The following is a 25,273-nucleotide window of genomic DNA, read 5'->3' on the forward strand; positions in this document are numbered from 1 at the left end:
TGTTTCTCGAATGTTGCCTGAATTGTGTGTGTGTTTTTCCAGCACCACTAATCCAGAATCTGGTTTCCAGCATCTGCAGTCATTATTTTTACCTTTTTCCCAGGGTACAGGAGTCCAAAACTAGAGGGCATGGGTTTAAGGTGAGAGGGGAGAGTTTTAAAAGGGACCTAAGGGCCAACTTTTTCACGCAGAAAGTAATGCACGTATGGAATGAGCTGCCAGAGGAAGTTGGTACAACTACAACATTGGGAAAAAGTGAGGACTGCAGATGCTGGAGATCAGAGCTTAAAAATGTGTTGCTGGAAAAGCGCAGCAGGTCAGGCAGCATCCAAGGAACAGGAGAATCGATGTTTCGGGCATAAGCCCTTCTTCCTGAAGGGCAAAATTCCCACGACACCAGGTTATAGTCCAACAAGTTTATTTGAAATTAGAAGCTTTCAGGGCGCTGCTCCTTTGTCAGGTGAAGTCAGGGTACATAAACAGGAAGGGTTTACAGGGATGTGGGCCAAATGCTGGCAAAAGATATTAGATGAACTTAGGATATCACGAAAGGGTCTGTGCTGTACATCTATCTGACCCTAAGAGGGTACAGAGAAACAGACATGAGGGGGTGTGGTTCAGTGAGTGATTGACAGGAAGGGGGCGGGGTTTAGTATGTGAATGACATGGGGATTGGAATTTCGTGAGTGGCGGCCAGGAGATGGGCGGGGTTTCGTGGGTGATTGACATGTGGGGGCGGGGTTTAGTATGTGAATGACATGGGGATCGGGGTTTCGTGAGTGGTGGCCAAGAGGTGGGCGGGGTTTGACGTATAATTGACATGGGGAGCGGATGCTGCCGGAACGACTGTGCTCTTCCAGCACCACTAATCCAGAATGGGGAGCGGAGTACCGCTTGACATGAGAGGCGGGGTTCAGCGAATGATTGACATGAGGAGGGACGGTGTACAGCGAGCGTTGGGCATGGGGGCGGGACTCAGTGCCTGATTGACATGAGGTGGAGCGGTGTATGGTGAGCATTTGCCATGGGGGTGGGGCTTAGTGACTGATTGACATGGAGATGGGGCGGTGTATGGTGAGCATTTGCCATGGGGGTGGGGTTTAGTGACTGATTGACATGAAGGTGGGGCGGTGTATGGTGAGCATTTGCCTTGGAGGCGGGGTGTAGTGCCTGATTGACATGAAGGGGGCGGGGGGAGGGAGGCGGAGACTTTAAATCGAGTCGGCTCACCGCTGCCATTCTGAAGCTGAGATAAACTGAGAGGGGGGGAAAAAAAAACCCAACGGAACGAAATCACCGGCGGGGTCTAAAAATGTATGAGGAGATGTCGGCCCATTTCCAACTGATTAATTAATTATTTTGTTTGTTTTCCACCCTCCCCGCTGGGGTTGTGCGTTATTCGCATTAACTTGATGACGATGAAGATGAAGGTGCTGATGAAGCTGCCTGACCCCGAACCCGAGGAGGAGGAGGAGGAGGAGGACGAAGAGGAGGAGGAGGACCCGAGGAAAGCGGCTCCTGCTATGCCACCGCCGCTCTCCGAGCTCTGGAAGGAGGGGGTGTACGAGTGGTTCGGCTCGGTGCTGACCTCGGCCCAGCGCCTGGAGTTCTGCTGCGGCCTGCTCGACCTGTGCCACCCGCTGGAGCTGCGCTTCCTGGGCTCCTGCCTGGAGGACCTGGCCCGCAAGGACTACCACTCGCTGCGCGACTCGGAGATCCGCGCCAACAGCGTCGCCGACCTGGCCGGCGTCGGCGACCCGCGGGACGAGGTGACCCGCAGCAAGCTGGTGGTCTCCCTGGCGCTGCTGGGCTCCGAGAACCGCGAGGCGGCCGCCGTGCTGGCCCGCGCCCTCACCCGCGGCCCGCTGCCCCTCTCCGAGCGCGGCGCCCAGGAGTTCCTGCTGCTGCTCACCATGGCGTCCAACCACCCGGCCTTCTCCTTCCACCAGAAGGAGACGCTCCGAAGGCAGCTCGCCGAGCTGCAGCGCAGGCCCGGCAGCGGGGGCCGAACCTCCCAGAGCTCCGGCTGCAAGGTAACCGGGGGAGGGGGAGGGGCAGGGGGGGCGGCCGGGTATTGGGGGAGGGGCGGGGGGGGGGGGTAACGGTGAGGGACAAAAGGAGAGCGGGGAGAGAAAGATCAGGGTTTGGGGGGGAGGGTTACTGACGGGTTGGATCGTCAGTGGGCGGGAAAATGATGGGGGTTTGGGGGTTTTTTTGGGGGGGGGGGAGATGACGGTTGGGGGGGTGGAGGCGGGAAGATGATGGAGGTGGAGGTTTACGGGGGGCACGATGGTGGGGGGGGTTTGGGGCATGTTGAGGGTGGGGGTAACGGGGCCGGGAAGATGAGGGTTTACGGGGGGGGTGGGCGGGGATGGTTGGGGGGGGGTTTCAGGCGGGGTTAGAGGGGAACGCAAGAAAAAACGTGAGGATGGGGAATCTGAAGTGAAGGTGGGGGTGGGGGGGGGGGTAAACAGAGGATTGGGGGGGCAGGGGGAGAGAGAATGAAATGAGGGAGCTCATGACCAGCCTTTGCTATTCAGAAAATGAAGCCCTTCTCTATTGAGTGTTGTATCTCCTTTGAATAACGACACCTCAAACAAACGTTTGATTTTTAAATTGAAATAGCGGCAGTTCGGTCCTCCGGCCGCCATGGGGCGGGATACTCACTATGGCCCTGGGCTAGGTCAGGCTGGAGGGCTGGGCGCAGGCGCATTAATGTTCCCCTCCTACTTCGGCCTGTGGGCGGGGGAAGGGGGAGTGGGAGGGGGCGGGGGCGGGCTGGGGAATTTGTGGTCTTCCGTGTCTCTCTTTTTGAATGGGCCGTTGGCGCTTGAAGCAACCAATGAAATACTACACTCAGGTCGGAAGCAGGGAGGGGAACGTTGCAGGATTTGGATTACTTGTGCTCTGTTTGCATGTGTTTCATCAGTAATCTCACCCAATCATTATAGGGACTCCCTTTTACCCACCAGTTTGAGTAAATAAAGGCCTAAAGCCTTTTACTGAATTTAAAATACAGAACAAAAACAGAAATTGCAGGAGAACCTCCACAGGTCTGCCAGCATCTGTGTAGAAAAAGCAGTTTTGAGTCCAGTGACCTTTCTGCATAACTCTTAAATGGGAGCATTAACTCTGTTTTCCCTCCGCAGACACCAAGTTTCTTCATCGATTTATTGTTTTTTTTGTTTCCGATCCGCACTGCACTGTCATACAAGAGACTAAATAGAGTCTGTCTGTCCCCGACATGGATGCCCGTGTAAAACTTTGGGTTCAAGTCTGAAGTGGAGTGGGAATATTGCATATTGAGAGACGATGCTCTGGTGGTACTATTGTTGAACTGTTCATCCAGACCCTTGGGTAAAATTCTGGGGACCTGGATTTGAATCCCTCCACGGCAGATGAAATTAGAATTCAATAAATATCTGAAGTTAACAGTCTAATGATGACCATGAATCCATTGCTGATTGTCAGGGAAAAACCCATCTGGTTCACCAATGTCCTTTAGGGAAGCAAAACTGACATCCTTGACTGGTCTGGCTTACATGTGACTCCAGACCCACAGTAAAGTGGTTGACGGTCAACTGCCTTCTAGGCAATTAGGAATAAGCAATAAATGTTGGTCTAGCCAGTAACTCCCTTGTTCCCAGGAATTAAAAAAAATCTAGCCAATATTTTCAGTTGTCGTCATAAAGCAGATGGTGTAATTGTTACATAACTGTTTGCTGTAGCACAGTTAACTATATTTATAAGAATTTCATTTCATTTAAAGCACTTTGGGTCTCATAATTTTGAAAAGCCTGATATATCTGCAAATCTTCACCTATTTTGGAGCAGTGTGTGATTTGCCTCTTCAGAATCCCCATCAACTGCAACTCGTTGTCTGGTGTAATTTTGGGAATTTCAGACCATGTGTATCCTATACCAGATGTTTGCCTTTGCAAGTTTTACTATTGTCCCCACTTGCAACTTGAAATCGCAATGTCTTGTTTAATGACTGCAAATCCCCAGAGCTTTCACTTGTTGAGATTTTGATTAGTCTGTCAGTTAGCCTGTAGAGGGACACTCCTTTGTTTATGTGCAGCATTGTATTTCTTCACAAATCCATTAGGGGTTTATATTGAGAGTTCCAGCAATAGAAGTTGGTGGTGTGCAGGTACTCTGGCTTCTTCTAAACCAATTTTAAATGGATGGCTCTTACTAAGGTTATTCAAAGACTGCTCATAGAGAGATGGAGTTTATCGCAGGGAAATTGGTGACTTCCCAATGCTTCATGTTCCTTAATCCAAAGGTTGTAGTCTGGTAGATCTTTGAGGAAGATTGCTCCATATGGGAGACCAAGGTGAAAGATGTGCAGTTCGTGGCTTCAGCAGGTCAGCATGGAAAGGAGAAATGATGCACCACATCAATGGTTTTTAACAAGCTTTTATGGGCTTTCTGTCAGTTGGTAAACATGTGGGCAAGTGATATTTGAATGGCTTTCACAGCAGTGTTGCTTTTAATGTGGACACTTTGTCTCTGTCTGACGCAACACAATTCCTTACGTTATTTAATGTTTGCTGCTGCAATGTTCTCTAATTACCAGTAGTTTCCAGGGTATGGTTGAGGTAGACTGGTTAGCAAGCTTAGATCACATGGAATACAGGGTCAACTATTCATTTGGATACAGAATTGGTTTGAAGGTAGAAGGCAGAGGGTGGTGGGAGGTTGCTTTTCAGACTGGAGGGCTGTGACCAGTGATGTGTCACAAGGATTGATGCTGAGTCCACTATTTCTTGTTACATAAATAAACAGCTTTGTATGTGAACCTAGGAGGTACAGTTAGTAAGTTTGCAGGTGACACCAAAATTAGACATGTATTGGACAGTGAAGAAGGTTACCTCAGAACAAGACCTTTGATCAGATGGACGAATGGGCTGAGGAGTGGCAGTTGAAGTTTAATTTAGATAAATGTAATGTGCTGAATTTTGGAAAGGTAAATCAGGGTGGGATTTTATGCTTAATGGTAAGGTCCTGGGGAGTGTTGCTGAACGGATTGTTAAAGTGGAGATTTGAGACGGCCCAGGGAATCCCTTGTGTATTGGGTAGTGAAGAAGGTTACCTCAGAACAAGACCTTGATCAGATGGGCGAATGGGCTGTAAGCCCCTCTCTTGGTTCGTCCCAGAAATCGTACTCTTTGGAAGTCTGGAATAAAAACCTCTGACAGACAGTTCAATTTAATTTTAGTCATCACCTTTATTCACTAGTAGCATCAGTGTTACAACATCACACTGATACTTATAAGTGAAACTAACTAGGTTCTCCTAACCTAGGAGAAGTAGGGTACCAGCTCTTCAAATGCCCCATCAGGCTTCTCCAATTTACTGATACAAAGTGGATTCCTTTACACAAGTTTGAAAAAAAAAAGCATGTTCTTAATTAGACAGATAAGTGAAAGACAAAAATTCATAAGGAAGAAAAGTCTGTGTACACTTGACTAAACCCCCCTACAGGCCCTAAGCCATTCATCAGGTGGGAAAAACCAACCCAGCCTACTAGCCAGATAAGGTTCTACTATAGAGGTACCAGTCTGAGCTAATTGGAGAGTCCATAAGTAACCTTGCACAGCTCTCTTGTCTGATACACTTGTTTACGAAATGGCTTCTTAGCAAGGAGGGCAAACTTTTGACCATAGAATGGCTTCCTGACAGATTGTGTCAGAATCTCTTCCATGTTAGATTTAGAATAATTTTAAGCTGGGAGCAGATTCCCACTGCTTATCTTTAGCACAGAATCACTCTGTACCTGAGGCTGAAATGTTACTGCAAGATTGTATTTAAAATGATTGATTAATCTTGAATTAAACATGCCTTCTTTTCAAGTTTGTGCTTCAAATTCAAATAAGACATAAGATCTGACTAGTTAGAATTGACAGTGGGGCAGTCATGGTCTGTAAAAATAGCAAGTAAGTTAAAGCCTTATCAATGTTACCTTTTACAGAGTTTGTGTTTCATAACCAGTAATGGCTACTCAAAATTATCAAAAACTCTCAAAATGCAATTAAATTCAATCCATGGCAGATAAGCACTAAGTTAATTTTCTGATGGATTCAACAGTCTCAGCACTAAAATGATCTGTCTCTAGTGTCCTTTTGAACTCAAGTCGGTGAAGATTTTTTCTGTCTGCCACGCTTGCAAGGGGTAATAAGAATCCATTATAATTGGCAGCATCTGACCGTTAATTACAAAGTTTTTGATAGTACTGAGTTTCATTTCAGGGTCAGAATTGAACACTGTCATTAATTTCACAAGGGAACGGTTGCGACTGTTATCGCTTGGTGTCTTGTTCACTCAGATTCACCAATACTAAGACAAATGTTCTTAATTGTCTTACAGCATCCTGTTATCACTTGGTGAGCATAGGTGTTCCTAGCTCTTACATTCTTTAAGTTCCCCCTTTTTCTGAGCCTTTCTGCCTATTTTTTTGTGCAGTAAATGTGTTCTATAGTTCAGCATTGCATTTTAGTCTAAATGTTTAAAGACTTTCTCATTCCCTCCTTTTGTCATTTCATGACAACTACTTGGCTTATACAAGTATAATTAGTCCATTCAGTTGATTTGTATTCTTAACAAGTCAAGTGTCCCCTCTAGCGAGTCATCGTCCGGAGGAGCAGAATCTGAAAAATACTGGATTTCAGCATGAAAGTTTGAGCATGGAGGTAAAGGGGGAGACATGGGTGGATTAATCAGATTCCTCTTTGGCTTAGGTGAAAAGCATATACCCAGAACTGGAGGGCATAGATTTGGGATGAGGGGGGAAACATTTAAAAGTTTTTCACACAAAGGTGGTGTGTGTATGGAATGAGCTGCCACAGGGTGTGGAGGAAGCTGGTACAATTGCAGCATTTAAACCCATCTGGATGGGTATATGATTAGGAACCGTTTAGAGGGATATGGGCCAAGTACTGACTAGATTAGTTTAGGATATCTGATTGGCACGAACAAGTTGGACTGAAGGGTCTGTTTCCGTGCTGTACGTTTCTATGACTCGAAGTATAATTTTTTTAGATGTGAAGCTGCACCATAATGATGGTGAGATATTCAGCCGCTGATCGTCACAGCCAAATCCCATTCTCTTTGCAATAATGTGATGGCGATTGGCAGCAAGAAGTATCAGTATATGACTTAAAAAAGCCATCTTCTGTACAATGTAAATGTTCAGTAACCTCACTTTCCAGGAAGTGTTGATTCTGTTGTGATTTTGAACAGATTGTCAGACTGAACAACTTACTTCTCTACTTTCTAATGTTTATACTGAAGCTTTGAATTCAGGCCTAGTTTATTGAAATGCTCTTTGAGCTTGTATCTGTGTGAGCACAAAAATTAATTGTCTGATGGTCAGATGGTTTCAAAGTATTTACACTATTGAATGTGCATTTACACTATCGTGTGACCGATACTTCAATATAAAGAATAAAATCTTGTGTTAATGTTTATTAGGGTAATCTTTCTAACTTTAACTAAAAGGTTACAGAGTCAGAGTCATAGTCACAGATGTACAGCACAGAAACAGACCCTTCAGTCCAACTTGTCCATGCCGACCAGATATCCTAACCCAATCTAGTCCTGTTTGCCAATACTTGGGCCATATCCCTCTAATCCCTTCCTCTTCATATACCCATCCAGATGCCTTTTACATGCTGTACTTGTACAAGCTTCCACTACTTCCTGTGGCAGCTCATTCCATACATGTATCACCCTCTGCGTGATAACGTTGCCCCTTAGGTCCTTTTTATATCTTTCCCCTCTCAATTTAAACCTATGCTGTCCAGTTCTGCACTCCCCCACACCAGGGAAAAGACTTTCTCTATTTATCCTATCCATGCCCCTCATGACCTTAAATCTCTATAACCCTCAGCCTCTGACTCTCCAGGGAAAACAGCCCTACCTTATTCAGCCTTTCCTTTATAGGTCAAACCCTCCAACCCTGACAACATCCTTGTAAATCTTTTCTGAACCCTTTTAATTTTCCCAACATCCTTCAGATAGGAAGAGACCAGGAATACATACACTATTCCAGAAGTGGCCTAACCAATGTCCTGTACACTACAACATGACCTCCCAACTCAATACTCTGACTAATAAATGAAAGCATACCAAACGCCTCCTTCACTATCCTCTCTACCTGTGACTCCACTTTCAAGGAAGCATGAACCTGCACTCCACGGTCTCTTTGCTCAGCAACACTCCCTATGGCCTTACCATTAAGTGTATTAGTCCTGCAAAAATTTGCTTTTCCAAAATGCAGCATCTTACCTTTATGTAAGTTAGACTCCACCTGCCACTCCTCAGCCCATTGGCCCATCTGATCATGATCCCGGTGTACCGAGGTAACCTTCTTCGCTGTCCACGACACCTCCAGTTTTGGTGTCATCTGCAAACTTACTAACTATACCTCTGATACTCATATCCAGATCATTTATATAAATGACAAAAAGAGGTGGATCCAGCACAGGTACTTGTGGCACTCAACTTGGTCACAGGCCTCCAGTCTGAAAAGCAACTCTCCAGCACTGCCCTCTGTCTTATACCTTTGAAGGCAGTTCTGCTTCCAAATGGCTAGTCGTCCTTGTATTCCATGTGAGCTGACCTTGCTAACCAGTCTCCAGTGCAAAACCTTGTCAAGCACCTTACTGAAATCCATATAGTTCACGTCCACTGTTCTGCTCTCCTCAATCCTCTGTTATCCTTCAAAAAACTCAGTCACGTTTGCTATATTTTTGGGCCTCTTTCAAGTCTGGTGCGAAGTTGAGCAGAAAGGACTTTTAGACGACAGGCACTTGTAATGTTCGAACAAAAAATAGTGGAAACATTATGTAAAAGTGTCCAGTATGACGACTCAGATGCAGAGAACCTGGGTCTTTTCTAGCACTTAAGTTGATGCTGGAAATCTGAAACAAAAACTAATTTTGCTTCAAGACCTGATACTGCTTTGCTGTATGATTTATTTATACAAAAAAAATGTTTCAGCCGTAATAGCATGAGGCTGTTCTTGCTGCAGTAACCATTCTGTAGTGCTAGTTGGGTGAAAGATGTTAGGCAGGGCTGGTTTGGCCAACTATTCATCAGTCTCAAATATATAGAATTAAGACAATGGAGAGACAGCTGGGAAACTTATAGTTTGTATATCTGCACTGATTTTTTTTTTGCTCTAAAGTCAGTGATCAATATACTATCTGAAGTTTTAAGTTCTGCATGAAAGTAAGGTTTAATTGCAATTTTAAAATTACTGTCATTGTTTGATTTGCCACAATAATGTGATTCATCTAACACATTAGAAGATGCTGCAGCATTTCAAATTGCATGGCTCAGTGAGAGCTTCCTGCTTTTCATAACCAATTGCTTGTGCCTTAATGGTTTGCATTTAAATTGGTTGACAAGATTTGTGAGCATGAGGCCTGATAATGTAGGATGGGTACAGTTATTGACTTTGTGCTGATAAATCCACGGAGCAGTGCTGATGGAGCTTCTGATTGAAATACGTTATGACACGTTTAAATGGTCATATCGTCTGCTCTTATGCATTTAATTAAGATTAACTGATTCTACAGCTATGAAATAAACTGAATAATGTCCCAAAATGCTTTACAGTCAATGAAGCACTTTGTGAAGTATAGTTACTATTGTAATGTGGGCAATCTGGCCATTAATTTGCAAGCTCCCCCAAATGGCAATAACCAATCCAATGATCTATTGTAGTTACATTTAGGTATAATGCTTTCCATCTGAAATGATACATCAGCACTACTGATTTTGCAGCATTCATTTTAGCCATTTTAATGTTTGTTTGGAGTCCATGCCAGAATATAGAACATAAAACAATATAGCGCAGAACAGGCTCTTCTGCCCTTGATGTTGTGCTGACCCGTGAACTAATCTAAGCTCATTCCCCCTACACTGTCCCATCATCTGTGTGCTTACCCAAGGATTGTTTAAATCTCCCTAATGTGGCTGAGTTAACTACATTGGCAGGCAGGGCATTCCACACCCTTACCACTCTGAGTAAAGAACCTGCCTCTGACATCTGTCTTAAATCTATCACCCTCCATTTGTAGCTATGCCCCCTTGTACAAGCTGACGTCATCATCCTAGAAAAAAGTTTTTCACTGTCTACCCTATCTAATCATCTGATCATCTTGTATGACTCTATCAAATCCCCTCTTAGCTGCCTCCTTTCCAATGAGAACAGACCCAAGTGTCTCAGCCTTTCCTCATAAGAACTTCCCTCCAGACCAGGCAACATCCTGGTAAATCTCCTCTGCACCTTTTCCAAAACTTCCAAATCCTTCCTGTAATGGGGCAACCAGAACTGTACACAGTATTCCAAGTGCAGCTGCACTGACTTTTTATGTAGTTGCAGCATGACATTACGGCTCCAGAAGTCAATCTCTCTACCAATAAAATCTAACGCACGGTATGCCTTAACAGCACCCATCAAGCTGAGTGGCAAATTTCAGGGGTCTATTTACATGGACTCCAAGATCCCTCTGCACATCCACACTACCAAGAATCTTTCCATTGACCCAATTTTGTTATTTCCAAAGTGAATCACCTCACATTTATCTGCATTGAACTTCATTTACCACCCCTCAGCCCAATTCTGCAGTTTATCCTGGCCAATTGCAAGTATTCTAATGTAAATTGAATTTCGGTAATCTTATTAATGAGTCTGTGTGGCACTGAATTGCCCCATTTCAACTTGCTACAATAAATTGGTTCTGCTTGGATGCTACAAATGCTGGAGGAGAGGTGGTCCCATTGATGGAGAAGGTGGCATTGTAGAATTTTGGTTAAATAATATTTAAAATGTTTCATCTGTATCTGAATACCAAAACTAAACTATACTTCAGTGAAGTAACTTTATTCTTGTGTAAAATATGTTTCACATTTAGAAGGAATTTTAAAGCTTTAGATTAAAGTTGAAAATGTGACTGCAGGGCTCTTTACATTGGGGAAATAGAATTATTTGGAGGCTTTATGGTGCTTATCACGTTTTCTTCCGAGCATGCCTCAAAGTCTGGCAAATTTTCAAATGTTGTAGCACTTCATGAAGAAAGGGTACAAACAAAACCATTCACAATCCTAATGTAAATACCTAGCCACGCAAAGTAAATTTTGTTTTCTATCAGGTTGGTGGCTTGTAAAATATTGGTCTGTCACAACCACCCCTAGTGGCTAGTTAGATTCACTTGGTCAAGATTCTGTATCTGCAGGAATTTCAAGAACATATTTACTGAGGTTCTTGGCTCCTTTTGAAATGGGGGTAGGATTTATGTTGGTGTAGGTATTTTAAAATGAGAAGTTAAAAATTACTATGTATAAAAGATAAATAACAGAATTCAGTGGATGCTGTGAGAAAAATAGATGTTTGATACACCTGGAGCAGGTTGAACTTGACCCTGGGTCTTCTGGCCCAACAGTAGGGACATTACCACTGCTCTATAAGTGTCCCTACTAATTACTTTCTAGATTCATCACCAAATGAGAATTGTGGATATTATTATTCAGCTAGTCTGTTACTACTTTGGCTCAAATCCATCCACTGTTCCTGCCCGTTTCCATCTTTTGAACTTCCTCTAGTTATACAATCTTCAGAGAGCTATATACTGGTCATTTGTTGTCCCCTTTCTCTTTAAGGTGTTCTTGCCTCTTTGCCCAAGGATTAGTCTTTTTTTTTCTGATAGCTGCCAAATTAAAATGCAACTTCCCAAATGTACCATTTCAAACATTCTCAGTTTTTAACCCTACCTGATTTTTTTTTATTAATCCTCTAATGAGCAGGTTTATTATGTTGTTCTCCTAAATTTATTATTGCTATACAACAAATCCTTTGCATATTTTCATTATATAAAGCAATAAAAATGAGTTTGAGTAGTTTCACTTCCTATCCGTTGAGTAGGGCAAGTTGGATTCAGTTATCAGTAAACTTCAGATGTGCAGATTAGTTTTAGAATGCGTACCATGTGATTGACATGCTGGCTGGTAAATAGCTTGTAATCCAGTCGATAGTAGACTTTTATTTTTTGCCCTTTGTTCACACAGATGGTGTTTTTTATTTACATTACCATCTTTGACTTTTAGTTACCTTTGAAATTTACAGATTTTGTGGAAGAAGTTTTTTTAAAAAGATGAATACTATATTGGCTAAAATGGAAAATAAAGGTTTAATGTGCATTTCTCCACCATTATAGAATTGCGATGCTTGCTTTAAAGTTTTAATGTATTTTTAGATTAGATTCCCTACAGTATGGGTGCAGGCCCTTTGGCTCAACAAGTCCACATCAACCCTCCGAAGAGTAACCCATTCCCTACATTTACCCCTGACTAATGCACCTAACACCGTGGGCTAATTAGCATGGCCAATTCACCAGACCTGCGTGCAATCTCCGCGCAGGAATTGAGTGTACAAGCTCCACGCAGACCGTCACCCAAGGTGGGAATTGAACCTGGGTCCCTGGTGCTGAGAGGCAGTGGTGCTAACCACTGAGCCACCATGTTGCCCTCAAATGAAAGTTAGTGATGGAAGCAATTTGGTCAGTATGCCAAAGGAACGCTAGTGTAGTGATAGTGTTCCTGGGTTAGCAATGCCGAGGCCTGTGCTTATACTGGGGGAATATGGGTTCAAGTGCCACTGGAAGTTGGAAGAATTTGAATTCAAAAATGTAAGAAATTAACTTTATTTTAATTTTTTAAATTCTGTAAATTAACTCTAGTACAATTAAATGATTGATATCATCATAAAACCCCATCTGGTTCTCATGTCCTAGTATGGCCTTTTTGCGATTCCAGATCCACAGCAGTGTGGTCAATTCTGAACTGGCCTCTACAGTGTTGCTCAATTTAGAGGCAGTTAGGTATCGACAACAAAGATGCTACTAATCTAAAAGCGCTAACCAGTTGAGTAGATTAGAATGCAAGTATTAAACATTTTGTCCTTTTGTGGAGCTTGAAGGGCCAGTAAAGAGAACCTGAATGTTCTGAGTTGATAGGATAGCATCATGTCAGTGATTGAAAAGAGGCCAGATGTTAAATGTGTTGATCCGAATTTTGGCAAAGCTTCACCGGTCAAGTGAATGTTGAAAGTTATGGTTTTTGCTGTGCAACTGTTATGGGTGTAAGCAGTGGTGGAGAGGCTTAGATCTGGATGTTGTGTATGTAGAAGCTGACTCCATGCTTGATGCAGATTATCATACCATAGGGCTGCTTGTGGACAAAAGGAAATCCGACTTTGAGGATACCCAGGAGGACACATGCTGGCTAATGGAATGGATGAGAGACTACTAGAATTAAGCTGGTACTGTGGAAGTGGAACTTGAAAGAAAAATATTGAACACTTCAATAGTCAAAGAAAACACAATGGTTGCAATCAAAGATTGGCTATTATCAGAATAGTTGACCAGTGACAAACTGGGAATCAGAAGAAATTGTCCCAGGAAAATGTGAAATTATGGTGGCAAGTATTCCAGAATTTTCTAGAAAAGTGGGAAGGGTAAGTGGAACAGTTGGCAAAGTGGGAAAGATAGAAATACTGTGACAACCTGTAAAAGTATTATTGACAATGTCAACAGAAAAAGATGATTACGCAGAATTAAAAAGGTGAGCAAGGACAAGGAGGAGTTACTAAATGATGTGGCATGTTTTATTTGCAAAAAAAGATTAGATTGTTTAAAAACTGCAATTATCTTTGAAAGTTGTGCATTGTCATCTCCCTAAAGGCAAAAATATATTGCCATTAAAATTCAATTGATCGACAGATTTGCCATTAGATGGTTCAGTGGAATTGTGACCTTCATACTATCCTTTTGGATCTTGTTTTCAACTTGTGGTGCTCAATATTTTGGGTAAAAAGTTTACCTTCCTCATTCCTGAAGAAGGGCTCATGCCCGAAACGTCGATTCTCCTGTTCCTTGGATGCTGCCTGACCTGCTGCGCTTTTCCAGCAACACATTTTCAGCTCTGATCTCCAGCATCTGCAGTCCTCACTTTCTCCTAAAAAGTTTACTATAGCAAGTTCTTAAAACCAAAAGCTGCTTGAAGAGAACCAATAAACCTGTTTAAAAAAATGTCATTCCTGGAAATTGTTGGCATACAGCTTTTAAAGTTAATTTTCATTTTTTAGTATTAAACATTAATCCAATATTTAGAAGGGATACTTTTTAGGGAAGGAAGGTGCAAAAATTGGCTTTAGTGGTTGCTTCACTTTTTTTTAAAAACAAATTTTTGTATTTTCCTTTTTTTTGAAAGGATCGACTAGCCAGGAAAAATTATTCCTTGGGGATGGAGAGTAGCTACTATGAAAGAACTCCCCCATCATCTTGTGAAGAGGCTGCAGCAATTGCTCAACGACCAGGTAAAATTTAACCTCCTTGAAACAATTACATTGGCAAGAATATCAATCAATCAATTCCTAACATACAAAATTGTTCAACATGTTCATTAATTGCCATTCAAAAGATTGAGACTTTTTCCAGAGTATAATTGTATGCTTGAATGCTAGCAGGAGGGCTCCAAGTGCTCCTCAATTTTGTCAACTTTACCACTATCTAATCCCCCAGCACATGCAGAATTTTTCCTGGTGTTCAGTTTGGAAAAGCTGTTGCACACCTGGGCAGGGAAATCACCCAACAGAACAAATTTTAAATAAACACATCTGAGAAGTGTACTATCTCATCATTTTACTTGATCTTGACTTAAGTTTGTCAGGATGCTACCTGTTTTTATTTGTCAGCACTAGACTGGAAGTAGACCATTTATAGTAGTAATTTTATAGGTTAGGTAGGATTTGTAGCTTGTAACTTGGCCAGTACTGCACTGGCTTAAACGTTATTTTTCTCCACAACAATCCAGATTGGATCTCAGAAATAGCCAACAAACTTGTGCGAATGTCATACCACTGTATTGCTAGGTTGGAGGTCACCATGTGTAAGAAATTATCCAATTAACATCTTTCATGGCCAGTGTGATCTTGGGAACTGATTTTGATCATATAACTGTTTAGCAAGGAATTTCTAAGGCACTCTCTGCCCCAGTTGACCAGTGATTCTGTGTGCCCTTAGACTCGTCCAAGGTGATTATATCATTCCAGGTGGTTGGGGCGAGTCTGCATTATGTTGAATAAGATATCACAACTGTATGGGATAAGTATAGTGTTTGTCAGGTATAATTAATTACTGTTGGTACAGCTACTCTAACATATCAGCTGACCTTCCTCTTATAGCATTAGAAAAGCATAGGAACAGATTGAAGGTAATATTGAGTTAATTGGGTTGACAGCAATCTATTTAAGTATTAACTTTTTAAAGGAAACAGTGTAGTGGTGTTATTTATTTTGTATAGAAAGTATTTCCATTAGCTTTTCTTCTTCCCTTCTGCCAGAATTGAACATCAAATTTTATATGACCACAGGCATCCTGTAATGACAATGTACATTGTGTAATGTTATATAAATAAGGAAAGATGGCCTTGTTCTCTTGAAATGTCATTCCTCGTTAGATGATCTGGGGTGTTAGAGGCATCCCTACCTTTTATCTTAGACTGCTTGGCACACCCTCCTCGTTCCTGAAGAATGTCTATTCTCCTCCTTTGATGCTGCCTGACCTACTGCGCTTTTCCAGCAACACATTTTTAAGTTAAGTATTCGAGGCATCCCAAAAGTCAAGAATTATTCGGGCACAATTGCCTCTTAACCATGACTTAACTGAGGATCAGGTGATGTCCTAGTTAATAAAACTCTCAGCAAGGCACTAAAACCCTTTAAGATTAATTCAGGAAAATACTAGGGTTTCATTAATATTGACTGTTCTGTCCACGAAGGCAGAATGCATATTAGAAAGGCATATTAGAAAACTGTCAAAGATAAAGCTTATGGATTAAATAAAAATTGAAAAATTTGCCTTGTAATTGCTCGCCTATCCATTCACCTTATTACAGATATACTCCTTGCAACTTTTCAACAAATTCCCTCTGATTTAGAGTCATAGAGATGTACAGCACGGAAACAGATCCTTCAGACCAGATTTCCTAAACTAATCTAGTCCCATTTGCTAGTACTTAGCCCATATCCCTCTTAAACTCTGCCTATTCATATACCCATCCAGATGCCTTTTTAAATATTGTAATCATACCAGTCTCCTCCACTTCCTGTAGCAACTCGTGTATCACCCTCTACGTGAAAAAGCTGTCCCTTAGATCCCTTTTATAGCTTCCCCTCTCACCTAAAGCCATGCCCTCTAGTTTGGATTCCTCCACCCCCGAGAAAAGACCTTGTCTAGTTACCCTATCCATGCCCCTCGTAATTTTATAAACTTCGACAAAGGTCACCCGTCAGCCTCTGATACTCCAGGGAAAACAGTCCTTGACTATTCAGCCTCTCCCTATAGCTTAAATCTTCCAACCCTGGCAACATCTTGTAAATGTTTTCTGAACCCTTTCAAGTTTCACAACATCTTTCCATGAGGAGGGAGACCAGAATTACACACAATATTCCATAAGTTTAATGATTATATGATTGTAGCATTTACTTTTTTTAGTTAACTGCCTTTCAGGAGTGAATAGAGTTCTGAATTTTACAAACAAATAAAAAATCACAATTTCAGGGGTAGTATTGAAGTGTGCATTGCAATGATGTGACAATTGCTAGACTAATGTAGTGTAGAATCTGGAGGAAATGAGAAACCTTTTTTAAACTCTTTACTCCAGTTTGGTGGTGTACCCTTCCGTCTTGGCTCCCATCTTGAGATGTGTGGAACCTGAATTGAAGTGAATTCAGATGTTTTAAGCTCAAGGCAAAATTCTCCAATATTCAGTTCATCATTGTTTACTTTTTAGAATTCTGTTTACACTTTAAGTTCAATATTAGAGGGCAACTAATTTCCACTTTAGATATGTGCTGAGTTTGTTGAAATAGTGCAGTTTGGATCCAGCCTCACTCCATAGTGGGAAGGGAAAGTGAGGTGCAATAGTAACACAGCACTTGTAGCATTATAACACTAAATCTGGGGTGGGTTCACACATGGCTTATAGACTGCTTTGGACCTACTGATTTGTAACCCATAACTGTAAAGTAAATGGCCCTCTAAGTCTTAAGATTCCAGAATTTTTGTAAATTTGGTTTCCTGAAACACAAGCACAAATGTAAGGTTTATCCAAAAGTCTTGCAACTAAAGTAGTTAACAACATAAGCTGACTGTGTGCTTGTTTCGATGTATTCTAGTAAACAAAAGTTATTTTCAACTGATCTTTTTTGTAAATATGGTTTCATTTTCAGGTGCACAGATTGAGAACATTATATTCAAACCTCTATCAAAAAAGAGAGCTGACATCTACTGGGAGTTTGATGTGAGTAATAGATGATCTTCAATTTGATCCGTATTGGCAAAAATAAAAACCTGGAAATCTGAAGTTAAATACAAAAGTGTTGCTGCAGTTTAACTGCTGTTAATGATAGCAAAATAAGTAGTTCAGATTTCATGTGAAGAGCCTAATTTAGTCTTTTGATTTTGGTTGAAAACTGCATGGTTTATGGAGATTGTAAATAGATAAAGACTTAGGATTTCTGAAGTAAAAGCTGCAATGAAGGACACTTCATTAATATAAAGTTTAAACTCTTTTGATATGGCTTGATAATATTGCATTCACCATTAGTTTTTGTAGGAGTGCGGAAACTGTTAGCTTTCCTATCTAGGAAGGTCCAATAATTAGCACGTTTGAAAAATGACATTGGTGCATCCAGTGCTTGTTTCATTTTAATCTACTCGTGCATTACAGCCTGCATTGGAGGAATAAATTGGAGCACACTGTTATCGAATGATTTATCATTCCTGGAAAAAGAATATCCTGATAATGACTTTACTTAACCACCTCTGATACGTAGTTTTTATACAGAAAGGAGATTTCAACAATCCGATAATTTGAATTAAGCATCAAAACTGATCAAAGGGAAGTTTAATATTTGATATTTAATCATAATATTAGTTCAAAAACTGGATGAATTGCCAGAATTTTTAGGTTCTGAACATTTTTAGAAGCTGTACTATAGTGGAGGACAAGGATGTGGACGAACCAGATTTGTACATATTTAAATTATTCTTAAAGTGAACAATCATAAGAACATAAAAACTAGGAGCCGGAGTAGGCCATCTGGCCCTTCGAGGCTGCTCTGCCATTCAGTAAGATCATTGCTGATCTTTTTGTGGCCTCTGTTTCACTTACCCATCCCCTCACCGTAACCTTTAACTCCTTCATTGTATAAATAAAGTCTATTTTAGCTTCAAAAACATTTACTGAAGTAGCATCACTACTTCACTGGACAGAGAATTCCATAGACTTTCAACCCTGTGGGTGAAGAATTCCTTAGATAGTTCCCTAACTATCTATCCCCCTAATTCTAGAATTGCCTATAATCACCACTTGTCTTTTTGCCTTCCCCTGTTAATTGGCCTCTAGCGCTATGGTGTCATGGTCAACTGCCTCATCCATACCGTAGCCCTTTTCCTCATCTACACAGCGAGCAAGTACCTCATACCTGTTGGACAAGGTCAAGAGTTGAGGGTCCTCTGCCCTTGAACTCAGGATCACCCTACCTGCCTCACTTGTAATCACTCCCTGCTGTCTGTCTGTCTGTCTATTACTTAATACACCAGGTGTGACCGCCTCCTGAAACAAAGCGTCCAGGTAACTCTTTCCCCCTCCAGGATGTGCTGTGCTATGGTGTTTGAAGCTCAGATTTCAGTTCATTAATTCTGAGCTGAAATTTCTCCAGCAATCAATGCTTGCTGCAGATGTGATCGTTGCAGTTCGCAATACGATCAGCCAGCTCCCACATCATACGGCTACAGCGCGTCACCTGTTCAGCCATCTCTACTTACGTTTTTATAAATTAAAAGTAACTATGAGTTAATTAATGTCTAATACTTCTCTGCCATGCTCTCTTTCAAACTCATTGCAGTCAATCAGCCAATCAGGTCACAGCTTCCCTGTGATGTGTCTCCAGTATTTTTTGCAACAAGTTTGATACTCACTCCATGTTACTGCTGCTTCTTTGCCTTCTAACTGCTCCTTGCAGACTAGGCTATGCTCCCTGGGCTCAGTGAGTTTTTTAATACTCACTCCATGCTGGATTAATGGTGCAATATGATCAGTGTTTGAGATGGACTGTAAGTGGATCGTTAATTAAATTATCTTAATCTGAAAATAATAAATTTCCAGACGTTGTGTTACCCTACTAGGTTACATCTTCAGTGGGCCTCACACAAAGCAATGCTGAAAATTCCTGCTTTCTATTTGTTTGGGTTTCTTTGGGTTGATGTTATTTCCTGTGGTGAAGTCACTTCTGTTCCATTTCTCGGGGTGGTAGATGGGAGTCTAACTCTGTTTGTTGATTAGAGTTCCGGTTGGAATGCCATACTTCTGGGAATTCTTGTGTGTGTCTTTGTTTGGCTTGTCCTAGGATGGGTGTGTTGTCCCAAATTGGTGTCCATCCTCCTCTGTATGTAAGGATACTTGTGAGAGGGGGGCGGTATGTCTTTTTGTGGCTAGTTGATGTTCATGTATCCTGGTGGCTAGTTTTCTGCCTGTTTGTCCAATGTAGTGTTTGTTACAGTCTTTAAAATGGTAGTTTGTAGATGACATTAGTTTTTCTCATTGTCTGTATAGGGTCTTTCAAGTTCATTAGCTGTTGTTTTAGTGTGTTGGTAGGTTTGTGGGCTACCATGAGGCCAAGGGGTCTGAGTAGTCTGGCAGTCATTTCCAAGATGTCTTTGATGTAGGGGAGAGTGGCTAGGGTCTCTGGACGTGTTTTGTCTGCTTGTTTGGGTTTGTTGCTGAGAAATCGGCGGACTGTGTTCATTGGGTACCCATTCTTTTGGAATACACTGTATAGGTGATTTTCCTCTGCCCTGCGTAGTGTGTGTTGCCTCATTGAAATGTTCTGATGCAGCTTTGTTTGTGGATGTTGGGATGATTGCTTCTGAAGTTCAATATTTGGTCTGTATGTGTTGTTTTTCTGTAGACACTGGTTTGAAGTTCCCCATTGGCTGTTTGCTCTACTGTGACATCTAGGAATGGCCATTTGTTGTTGTTTTCCTCTTTAGTGAATTTTATGCCAGTGAGGGTATTGTTGGCCCTGAAGGCTTCCTCTAACTTTTTTCGTTTAGTGATAAAGGGTCATCCACATAGCAGAACCAGAGTTTGGGTTAGATGGTTGGCAGAGCTGTTTGTTCAAGCCTCTGCTATTCATGGCATTCCAACTGGAACTCTATCAACAAACACATCAAGTTAGACCCCACCTACCACCCCCTGAGAAATGTAACACGAAATGACTTCACCAATGCAAAGAAACCAAACATAAATAGAAAGCAGGAATTTTCAGCATTGCTTCTCATGAGGCCCACTGAAGATGTTACCTGGTAGGGTTACAAAATGTCAGGAAATGAACCCAGCGAGCAAACCTACATCCAAAACCTCAACCTGAGCTACAAATCTTAAACTTGCTGAAAATAATTAAATTAAATCACATGATAATTATGGAAAAAGAAAGCTCTTCATTCACCTTAAAGGCCAGTCTTACTGTATGTTATCATTTTTGTTACTGTATCAGAAAGTTTGTGCATTCAAGCCCCAAAAACTTGTAATCTAAGCTAACACTCACTGTTAGCTTAGTGTTGGAGTGTTACCGTTGGTCTGAGGTGCCATCTTTATAAGAGATATAAAACCTTTTTATGCAATAGATAATTGAATGTGGAAGTTTTTTCATCACAATCTGTTGAAGTTGAGTAATAAATACTTTCTTTTAGGTATTTAAGGCAATGGGGTGTAAGGGAATGAGATTAGCCTGGAAAGAGAGAGATTAGTGTAAACTCTAGTTGATTGCTTTGTGCTGTAAATGTGATCTTTATTGCATCTGTCCCATCATTCACAACATCTAAAATTGCATTTAAGGTCACATGGACTAATCTCTCGATGTGCACTGTGAGAAAGACTGATCAAGAGATTCATGAGTTTTTAACTAAAGTAAGTTTTTACTCACTCTCTAAAATTTGAAATAATATTGAAGGTGTGAAGAAATAAGATGTGTAGATGACAGACTAGTTCAGGTTTGGATAGTTTAGTCGGGAGGAGGCAATTTGTCACCTCAATAATTTTACATGGAGAATCTGCTCTTGGAATTGAAACCAAAGTCGAACCTAATAATCATTAATAATTTGGATGTGTTATGCTGGTTAGTTATTTGCTGTGCTTGAGAATAGAACTATTTTTCTGAGGTTGGGAAGGACAGGATTGTGGCTGGATCTTAACTGTTCATCCTAATGACAGATAAAATGCAACAGCTCCGTGCATTTCTGGCATTGTCTTCTCAGTAGTCCAGCTTAATTGGATGTCACCTTGATTTTCTGTGTAAAGTAAGTTTCATGGTATACTAAGTGATTTTGTCTTTTTAATAATCCCGTTAAATTGGTCAGGTTTTTCACTCTATTTTGTATGGCTATTCCAAAAAACAATAAGTAGAACGCAAGATGATCCAAAGTACCATCTGTTGAGGTCTATTCTTTTGTATTCTAATTTTTTAAAAAATAAGTGGTCTTTAGAATACAACAGCAATTCACTCAAAGGTTTCATTGATCAAGGGATGCTTTGCAATTTGTTTCTTTGCACAGCAAAGACTGAAAAGTATTCATTAGGGTAATTTAGTTTAATGCAGCAACCTTATTTGATCAAGTGGGCTCGAGTGCTTGTGCACTTGCTACTTTGATTTTTGTCTTTCGTTTTCTTCTTCTGTCCTTGTTCTGAACAGAAAATTCGGTCACTGGATGTGAGTATTGTTGTCCAGGTCAGTATTTTGTCCATCTCTAGTTGCTCTTGAGCCAATGGAGGTAAAGCTGATGATTTATATAGCTGAGGATTATGCAGCCACAAAGATCAACACTTAGCAGTTGTCAGTCTAGAAGGGAAATTGACATGTTGGTAGAAGGATGATTGTTCTGTCCATACTAATGTTAACGTAGTATTTTAAGAGATGCATTTTCTGAAATTGGTATTGCTGTAAAGGACTGGAGTACAATTTTGTTTTTGTTTGTTCATAGTTGTCATATAAACTAGTTAACTTAGAGCAGTCTACCTTCCAAGGTAACTTTTTTCCTTACCAGCATTTGGTCTTTGGTAATGTATGTTTCTGCGAAGTGTGATGGAAGCAAAATGGCCACAGATATGACTGTCCGATTCCAACCATAAGTTTTTGGCCAACACACTCCTATCAATCAGATGTGTTTGGTTGAATGTAAATCCGTTTTCTACTGAACTTGCTTAATTTTTCTGTTTGTCCAATTCTTGAAGGATTGTAAAGTTATATTGCCAATAATTGAACAAAAATGACTGCTGAATGTTTTTGTTTTTCAACTGGTAAATCTGTGTATATTTATCACTTTTTGACTTTAAATGGAAACTGCTAGTTTTTTTTTATTTATGAAAGGTGATTTCATTGGTTTGGCTAACATTGCCATCCCTAAATGATTTGAGGTGATGGTGAGCCACCTAATTATGATTTTTAAGAGGAGTTGTTTTCATTGATTGGTTTTGGGTCATGCACAGTTAATGCAATCTTCCTATTGAGAGATTTGAAAGCACTATTTTTCTATACAGCTGCCTAAGGAGCTTTCTATTGAAGCTTCTGGCAAGACTACATTATGGTCATCAAATCACAGCTCGCAGACAAGAGAAGACAGGCGTCATTTCAATTTGGAGTCCACCATAAGGTAACTAATGGACACATTAATGAAATTAGTGTTAATTTTTCTTGTTTTGTACATGTATTTATAAAACATACTGATTGCTGTTTTAATTGTTGTGCTTATCTAGCTAAAGCCAGAGTTTATTCAGTTTAATCTAAGTCAGTGTAGTACTTTTGAGAATAAGGTTTTTATTGGCAGCTCAAAGTGAAAGTTTCCAGAAAGGAAATGTTGTGCAATTAGAAAGCTTGCAACTTCAAATTTTAGTAAGATTTAGTATTGCTGTTCATCAAAAAGTGCTTGTTGCCACTTTTTTCTCTTGTCCCCTCCTTTAAATCCTTTCTACTGTGAAATTTGCAAATGACCATATACATCACTTTTTGCAATACTTGTATTCTTGTCGTTCACCGCAATCACAACAATTCAGTCCATCTACCTAATTCATTTATATTTAACATTTTGTGAATTTACACTGCTCGGATTCTTTTATTTTGATGTCTGAATAAACATGTGGTGTTTTTAGCGTATCAAGGGGGGAAATGATAGCCTAGTGATATTATTGCAGGACTGTTGATCCTGGGACCCAAGTTTGAATTCTACCATGACGGGTGGTGGAATTTGAGTCTACGGGTGACCTTAAATCCATTGTCAATTGTTGGGAAAAACCCATCTGGTTCACTGTCCTTTTTTAGGGAAGGAAACTGCTATTCTTACCTGGTCTACATGGGCTCCAGACCCACAGCAATGTGGTTGACTCTTAACTGCCCTCTGGGCAATTGAGGATGGGCAGTAAATTAAGGATGGGTCGTGCCAGTGACGTCCGCATCCTGCAAATGAATAAAGGAAAAGTATTGTCATGAAATAATAAATCTAATTTGTAAAAGTTTCTTTACCCTTGTTCACCTGTATCTTTTAATTTTTTTTGACTCTGCGTAGTTAAGTTTAAAGTTTCATTTCTTTGCTCATTCTGACTGTTAGCAACAACATTTCAAGTGTTCTACTTTCAGCAATGATCTTTTTGTGTTCTTATAAATAGTCACCATTTTTCAACATCATAAGGTAAAACAATTGATTGTAGTCACGTCCCTTTTAGCTGTTTTGTATTCCATTTTTGTCCAAAACATTTGCCAAGGTGATTTTTAGCAAATTTTTGTTTTTTGGGCCGATTTTCCTACATGGTCCTTGCTCCAGAGAAGATTCTGCAGTTTTGGATCGACAAGATCCTGACTGAGTGTCTTCCACTCCTGTACATCATCTTTAGAGACTAAATAAGTTTTTCCATTAATTATCCAGTTAAGAATACTACTTAACTTCATCAACCCAATAGGAGTGCTGACCAATTACGTCATCCTTGCATGTAGCTACTGCCAGGACATGAGTAAGGAATCCCTGACATCTTTCTTACAGCCCAAGCAAACCAATAAACAGAGCGTAACTACAAATGGATGACTGTATTTTCACAGATGGAAAATGTGATGTGCTACTGAGAGCTTATAAACTACTTTTCATACTGAGCTGTCTGACAGCCTTCTCTACTTTAGTTAAAAAAAACACCAAGAACTGTATTTTGTGTCTCAACATTGTAGGGAAAACTCAAGCTCTTTTTTTTTTGAAAGGAGTGGAAAGATTTAAAGCTGTTTTCACAATTCTATTTCAAGTTCAAGAACCCCTCCCTCCTCCCCACCTCTACTTCTGTTTGTATAATATCTACAAACAAAATGAAAGGCACTGATTTTTAACTGTCCTTTTTGGCAATGTACAATTGTCAATCTGTGGTAAGCTTTTAATAGAATAAAGTTCATTTGTCTGTTTGCTGGTTATGCTTATCATGGGAGTTCTATATGTTCTGGTGCTATTAGTTAAGGTCTTAATCTTTAAATATAGTTCTATAAACTTCCTGTATGAAAGTTGGACATGACTCCAGAACAAAGGACCAATTGATAATGATTGAAATTTAACTCCATTGGATTCATGAAATGTTTAGTCATTGCAAGATGGACTAAAATTAGAACCATAGAATTATAGAGTGGGAAAAGACCATCAGCTGAACTACTGGCCCTACAGCCTGCTGTGCATAAGTTAGCATCTCTTTTCAAGCCTCATCTGATCGATGATACTGCCACCTTGGCTAGGGAAAGAACACATCTTCTGAAGTCACTCCAAACTAAATGAGGATGAACTATTTGGCACTAATTGAATCCATGCCAGTCATCCAGACTTCATCCTCCTCTGTCGTTGTTCAATTTAAGGAAAACGTTTAAAATTCAGTCATCTGTGTTTGTTGCATATAACCAGATGCAATTGCAAATTCTTCATGCTCTAACTATTTTAGTAAACAGAGTTTGTAGTCATGATAGTGATATTTTGATCATTTTATTTTGTCCTTATGGTTAATTCTGATAATGAAAGCATCCCAAAACAACTTTAAAGTATTGTAGTGAGTTTTGAGAAGATTTGTAGCTCAGGTTGAGGCTCTGGATGTAGGTTTGCTCACTGAGCTGGAAGGTTTAAAGTAT

The 25,273-nt window shown here is 40.7% G+C and overlaps 1 protein-coding gene across 1 annotated transcript in view; it reads left to right on the top strand.

Annotated features, from left to right (window-relative positions):
- Positions 1-1,221: 1,221 nt before the first annotated feature.
- The window catches only part of zcchc2 (zinc finger, CCHC domain containing 2), a 54,792-nt gene continuing 30,740 nt past the window's right edge, over positions 1,222-25,273 (top strand). Inside the window, exons 1-5 of the mRNA XM_072560354.1 lie at positions 1,222-2,033; positions 14,281-14,386; positions 17,303-17,373; positions 20,974-21,045; positions 22,672-22,784. Coding sequence (XP_072416455.1) covers positions 1,413-2,033; positions 14,281-14,386; positions 17,303-17,373; positions 20,974-21,045; positions 22,672-22,784 — 983 coding nt within the window. The 5' untranslated portion in view covers positions 1,222-1,412. The remainder of the gene's footprint in view (positions 2,034-14,280; positions 14,387-17,302; positions 17,374-20,973; positions 21,046-22,671; positions 22,785-25,273) is intronic.

Source organism: Chiloscyllium punctatum, chromosome 41 (genome assembly GCF_047496795.1).
Source record: "Chiloscyllium punctatum isolate Juve2018m chromosome 41, sChiPun1.3, whole genome shotgun sequence".
NCBI lineage: Eukaryota > Metazoa > Chordata > Chondrichthyes > Orectolobiformes > Hemiscylliidae > Chiloscyllium > Chiloscyllium punctatum.